A 6,956-nucleotide genomic window follows, 5' to 3' on the forward strand; every position below is an offset into this window, starting at 1 on the left:
GTCATGTGATCAAAGTGTCACATGAGAGTTGTGTGTGTGTGTGTGTGTGTGTGTGTGTGTGTGTGTGTGTGTGTGTGTGTGTGTGTGTGTGTGTGTGTGTGTGTGTGTGTGTGTGTGTGTGTGTGTGTGTGTGTGTGTGTGTGTGTGTGTGTGTGTGTTATTAGTGTGTATTGTTCATAAGTCAGGTTGCACAGTGTAAAATAATTGATCCAAAGCCTGTTGGTTCGGGCCTTGAGGCTGAGCTACCGCTTACCAATGATATTATAAATAATAACACTATGAATAAACTGTATGTATGTTTGATATATCAATATAACAGTAAGTTATTCAGTATATAATCAACAGACATAATGTTTATTTATATTAATAACAATAGATATATTTCATTTATCAAAAGATACATATAATGTATGTTTTAATAATATAACTATAACAATATAAATATACTCTAATATATTACAGATGAGAATAAACAGACCAGAATAAATACATGTTTACCTCAAGAGAAGTTCTGGAGTCTGAAAGAGAATGAAGGAGGACTCGTTTTATAGTTTAGAAGAATCAGCCAATCAGATTTAAGATATGATGTTACATCATCTGTTTCCAGAAAGACGACGAAGTGTGGATTATTGCCCATAGTCATGTATATAGCTGCTGCTTATGAACCTTATGTCTCCTTATGCACATACTGTACCTTATGCACCTTATGTCTCCTCATGTACATACTGTACCTTATATACCTTATGTCGCCTCATGTACATACTGTACCTTATGCACTTTATGTCTCCTCATGTACATACTGTACCTTATGCACCTTATGTCTAACATCATATACACACAGTACCTTATGCACCTTATGTCTAACCTCATATACACACTGTACCTTATGCACCTTATGTCTAACATCATATACACACAGTACCTTATGCACCTTATGTCTAACCTCATATACACACTGTACCTTATGCACCTTATGTCTAAACTCATATACACACTGTACCTTATGAACCTTAAGTCTCCTCATGTACATACTGTACCTTATGCACCTTATGTTTAACCCAGGGGTCATCAATAATGACCGTACACGGACAAATGTGTCCGTGGCAAATTCTTCATTTACACACCATTATAATGTTCTTATTTTAATCATAAGACCCAATTACTGAATGTCAAATCTCTGGGTTTTCTTCAGAATATGTTTGGCTCTGATTTACTAGGACACTATATATGACACATTAGGAGTCCTACTAGTGGTTCTCAAATGTTTTATTTGCAAGGACCCCCATAACTCTGAGAGTGTACAAATGGAACCAAATGGACCCGTAAATATCTGGTCACTTCAGAAGAGAAAACCCAAATAAAATGCTCTCCACTCCACTGGTCTACTCTGCACATATGTATTATTATGCAGGGTGACAAGGGGGTGTGGTCTCTGAAGACCATATTCACACGGCGGCCATTTTATTATTAAGTTAATGAAATGCCACCCCGTTTCTTCAATGCAAAATGACAAAATGGCCGCCATGTGAATATGCTCTATTATTTCCAATTCCATAGTGTAAAATAATACCAGTCAGAGTTCCATAGTTTTTGTGTCCACCCCCTCCCCACCCCCCTTGTGACAAAATCTTGCCCCCCCTTCTGACAGAGGCTAAAAGCGTGTGTGTGTGTGTGTGTGTGTGTGTGTGTGTGTGTGTGTGTGTGTGTGTGTGTGTGTGTGTGTGTGTGTGTGTGTGTGTGTGTGTGGTTGAAGCTACTGACAGGAAACTCCTCAAACTTTAATTTCACTTCCTGATTCACTCAGCAGCCAATCAGGATCATTCTTTTATTAAACATCACCAGTTAGAGAGAGACGAGAGAGACCACAGACAGACAGACAGACAGACAGACAGACAGACAGACAGACAGTTTGTTGTCACAGGATCTCTCACAGGATGTGTGTGTGTGTGTATGTGTGTGTATGTGTGGACACAAACATTAGTACCATGTGACAGAGGGGCCGAAATTGAACAAAACCTGCTCTATATGGTAGAAATAGGTCACCAATACAAATGACGCTAGTTTTTTAAATTAATTTATTTTTAATGAGCGGCCCCCACCAAATCTACTAATCTACCGGAACTACTTCATTATCAGAAATGGACCATAACTCTGACCACGGGACTCGGGCAATCAATTTTCTTCCACCACCTTTCATCATAGATATATATAAAGGCTAGATGGCTCAAGGGGGCGTTGCAAGCGTAGCTCAACCGCGGCCATCTTGCGACGGTCATTCATAACATTATGTCTATGGGGCATATACTTTGAAATAACCATAGCGTGCTCAATTTTCATCCGATTTTCAAACGGTTTGGTGTTTTGTAAACACCAAAGATGTAGTTTTGATACTGCATACTTAATTTTATAAAAATAAAAAAAAACATGATTATAATTATAAGTATGCAGTGTCATAACTACATCTTTGGTGTTTACAACACACCAAACCGTTTGAAAATTGGATGAAAATTGAGCACGCTATGGTTATTTCAAAGTATATGCCCCATAGACATAATGTTATGAATGACCGTCCCAAGATGGCCGCCATGTGGCAACGTTGTACTCCATTGGCCAGCAGCGCGGGTGAGTCATCTAGCCTTTATATATATCTATGCCTTTCATAATCATACGTCATGACGTCAGCACGTACGTTTACGCTCTGCGTCATTCAAGATGGCGGTGCCCGTGGGGTTCTGGTGTTGCTTGGTGAGAGGTTTCCTTCATCAAACATCAACCCTCTGCACGCGATGGCCGACAGGAAGAGCTTTAATGTGTTGTTTATGAACACCTCCTCCTCCTCATCCTCCTCCTCCTCCTCCTCCTCCTCCTCCTCCTCGCACCTCCTGCTGTTCTCCTCCTCTGGGAGTCAAAGGTAAACAAACATGTCAACAAGCAGTGTAGCCATGGGTCACGTGACGCTTGTCTGTCGCGAGCGTCATGGCAGAATTTCAACCTGGTGTTTGCACTTTCTCCATTAACAGTCCGTACATCTACATAAACGTTCATATTTTTAATATAAGTGTTTACCTCATGGCCATGGATGTTACAACTATGTACGGGTCCTTATAAGTACCCGTATCTCCAGTATTGTTCAATAAAAAGCATTTTAATCCGATCGGTGGCCATTTTCTCATCGAGTTATTATGTATCAGTGTGCAGTACTCCTCCCAACCGATAGGTGCGCGTAGTTGAAAGCACATCAAGAAAATGGCCACCAATCGGATTAAAATGCTTTTTATTAAACAATACGTAAGATACGGGTACTTCTGAGGGCCCGTACATAATGTTAACATCCGTGGCCATGAGGTCAGCACTTTATATTGTAAATGTGAACGTTTATGTAGATGTACGGGTTGTAAATGGAGAAAGAGACAAAACCAGGTTGAAGTTCCTTCATGACTGTCATGATATGACTGTCATGTGTCAGAGTGATGTTATTTATGTTTATGTTATTATGTTTCAGTACTGGAGTACTTTATACACCACCAAGCAGTGGTGATTTAGTGAGAGAAATAAGCATCCAGGACTATGAAAATAAGCTACTAATGTAGTTTATAGGCCACATGAGACATTTAAACCTACACACTGTATACATCTGCTATTTTCAAAACAAATCTTGAAATAAAATGTGGAATATTTGAAACATTGTAACAACACAAATGTAGTATATGGGGCTCCCTGGCACTAAACATGTTCAGATGGGGCAATAGCCCCTTTCGGGACCCTGTTTACCTTTTTTGTATTTGGGAAGGCGGTATCCAGGGTCCCTTGTTGGTTAGAACACGCTCTCTCGTACCGGCGGCTACCACTGTCTGGTCTCGGCCTTACAGCTCGTCGCTTAGAAGTTGCAGATATTTCTCAAAGGTACCAACAAGAGCAATACTAACACGCGAACAAGCGGCATCAAAAAGCGGGGATCGGCGATGCCGTTTAACATTTTTAATAATTTAGTAAATTTTAAGCTCCTTTCTCACACTCTGCTCCACTGCCCATGTCCCGCCTCCCCGCGGTGACTGACAAGCTGCGCGTCCTACGTTACTGCCTCTGATTGGCGAGCTCCTACATGCTTGCATGACAATCACAACGCGGGGAGGCGGGACATCGGAAGTGGAGCTGCAGGAGCAGAGTGTGAGAAATGAGCTTAAGGTTTACTAAATTATTAAAAATGTTAAACGGCATCGCCGATCCCCGCTTTTGGATGCCGCTTGTTCGCGTGTTAGTGTTGCTCTTGTTGGTACCTTTGAGAAATCTCTGCAACTTCTAAGCGACGAGCTATAAGGCCGAGACCAGACAGTGGTAGCCGCCGGTACGAGAGAGCGTGTTCTAACCAACAAGGGACCCTGGATACCGCCTTCCCAAATACAAAAAAGGTAAACAGGGTCCCGAAAGGGGCTACCAAGCCCCCAGAGTTGCTGAGAAACATTGAAGCTGCCACCCCAGTGGCCAAAGCTGGAACTGCAGGCGGGGAGAAATACATGCACGCTCAAAACATACTGACAGATATTTATATTTATACATATAAATATGTAAACATATTATACATACATACATATGCATTTACATATAAATATGCATCTCGAGTGTATTTAATAAATATCTCGCGTTCAATCCTTGACACACAGGCTGCCGTAGAACGCAAAAAGGACACTAGTGCGCATGCTCATAACTCTATGGGGATACAAAATCGAACCAATAATTCTACTTCCGGCAGGTTTCCGGATGCTTCAAAACGCCACTGAGCACCTTCATTGAAATGATAGCTGGGGGCGGGGCAATCCGCCCTCTAGTTATATTATACCTCTATGACCATAGCCTGTACTGGGTATGAGGAAGTGTTTCATTTACCAACCAACCAGAGTGCAGTGGGCGTCGCTCGTAATGTTGTGTTAACGGGGCGGGGGTTGACGGACAGATCGGTGAACCAATGGGATCAGCCGCAATCTCTCTCCGGCTCTATACACCCGCCCCTCTATACACGAAATCAGGAGCGTTGGGGCAGACTAAAGGTAAACAAACATGTCAACAAGCAGTGTAGCCATGGGTCACGTGACGCTTGTCTGTCGCGAGCGTCATGGCAGAATTTCAACCTGGTGTTTGCACTTTCTCCATTAACAGTCCGTACATCTACATAAACGTTCATATTTTTAATATAAAGTGTTTATCTCATGGCCATGGATGTTACAACTATGTACGGGTCCTTATAAGTACCCGTATCTCCAGTATTGTTCAATAAAAAGCATTTTAATCCGATCGGTGGCCATTTTCTCATCGAGTTATAATGTATCAGAGTGCAGTACACCTCCCAACCGATAGGTGCGCGTATTTGAAAGCACATCGAGAAAATGGCCACCAATCGGATTAAAATGCTTTTTATTAAACAATACGTAAGATACGGGTACTTCTGAGGGCCCGTACATAATGTTAACATCCGTGGCCATGAGGTCAGCACTTTATATTGTAAATGTGAACGTTTATGTAGATGTACGGGTTGTAAATGGAGTAAGAGACAAAACCAGGTTGAAGTTCCTTCATGACTGTCATGATATGACTGTCATGTGTCAGAGTGATGTTATTTATGTTTATGTTATTATGTTTCAGTACTGGAGTACTTTTTACACCACCAAGCAGTGGTGATTTAGTGAGAGAAATAAGCAACCAGGACTATGAAAATAAGCTACTAATGTAGTTTATAGGCCACATGAGACATTTAAACCTACACACTGTATACATCTGCTATTTTAGAAACAAATGTTGAAATAAAATGTGTAATATTTGAAACATTGTAACAACACAAATGTAGTATATGGGGCTCCCTGGCACTAAACATGTTCAGATGGGGCAAGTACGTTTGAGTAGGAAGCAACTGTCTTTAGTTGCTATAAACAACACAAGATGTCTGGAATTTAAATATATTGTTATACATATTGTATAGCTATTGAGATATTTGGCATACATATTGAGATATGTGCATCGCACAGCCCCAGAATAATGTAAAATGTGTTATTGTTATTATATCGTTGTTATTGTTGTTGTTGTTGTTTTTAGGACAAATACAAGAACGCTCGCTCCCAAAACACGCTCGTCCCGGATCAAATCCGGCGACCTCGGAACGGTCGCCACCAAGTATTTCTAAACGTATTTGAAAACTTTAGTTACTAGTTACTTTGCAGAAATACATTATTATATTATAAAACATGCATTAATACTTCAGCCCTATTTTATTTGAAAATAGCAGATCTACAAGCTGACATCACGTCGCATCGCGAGTAAAACTATGTCTAAACCCAACCTTATTCCTAAACGTAACCTCAGTAAAACTATGTCTAAACCTAACCTTATTCCTAACCTTAACCTCAATAAAACTATGTCTAAACCTAACCTTATTCCTAAACATAACCTCAGTAAAACTATGTCTAAACCCAACCTTATTCCTAAATGTAACCTCAGTAAAACTATGTCTAAACCTAACCTTATTCCTAACCTTAACCTCAATAAAACTATGTCTAAACCTAACCTTATTCCTAACCTTAACCTCAATAAAACTATGTCTAAACCTAACCTTATTCCTAACCTTAACCTCAATAAAACTATGTCTAAACCTAACCTTATTCCTAACCTTAACCTCAATAAAACTATGTCTAAACCTAACCTTATTCCTAACCTTAACCTCAGTAAAACTATGTCTAAACCTAACCTTATTCCTAACCTTAACCTCAGTAAAACTATGTCTAAACCTAACCTTATTCCTAACCTTAACCTCAATAAAACTATGTCTAAACCTAACCTTATTCCTAACCTTAACCTCTGTGAAAATATTTGAATATATATTTTTAAAGGGAACATTTTTAACTTGAATCTTTGCTTCTGGGGGTCCTTGGAACAACATATTTTGAAATGTGGGAACGAAACTACTAATC

General features: G+C 40.1%; 1 protein-coding gene across 1 annotated transcript in view; it reads left to right on the top strand.

The window, feature by feature from the left end:
- Positions 1-2,672: 2,672 nt before the first annotated feature.
- The window catches only part of LOC308089160 (mediator of RNA polymerase II transcription subunit 27-like), a gene marked incomplete at its 5' end in the record, with an annotated part of 16,730 nt that continues 12,446 nt past the window's right edge, over positions 2,673-6,956 (top strand). Inside the window, one exon of the mRNA XM_080433726.1 lies at positions 2,673-2,752. Within this exon, the coding sequence (XP_080289852.1) occupies positions 2,673-2,752 (80 nt within the window). The remainder of the gene's footprint in view (positions 2,753-6,956) is intronic.

The sequence above is a fragment of the Gymnoscopelus braueri genome (genome assembly GCF_963280865.1).
Source record: "Gymnoscopelus braueri genome assembly, chromosome: 7".
NCBI lineage: Eukaryota > Metazoa > Chordata > Actinopteri > Myctophiformes > Myctophidae > Gymnoscopelus > Gymnoscopelus braueri.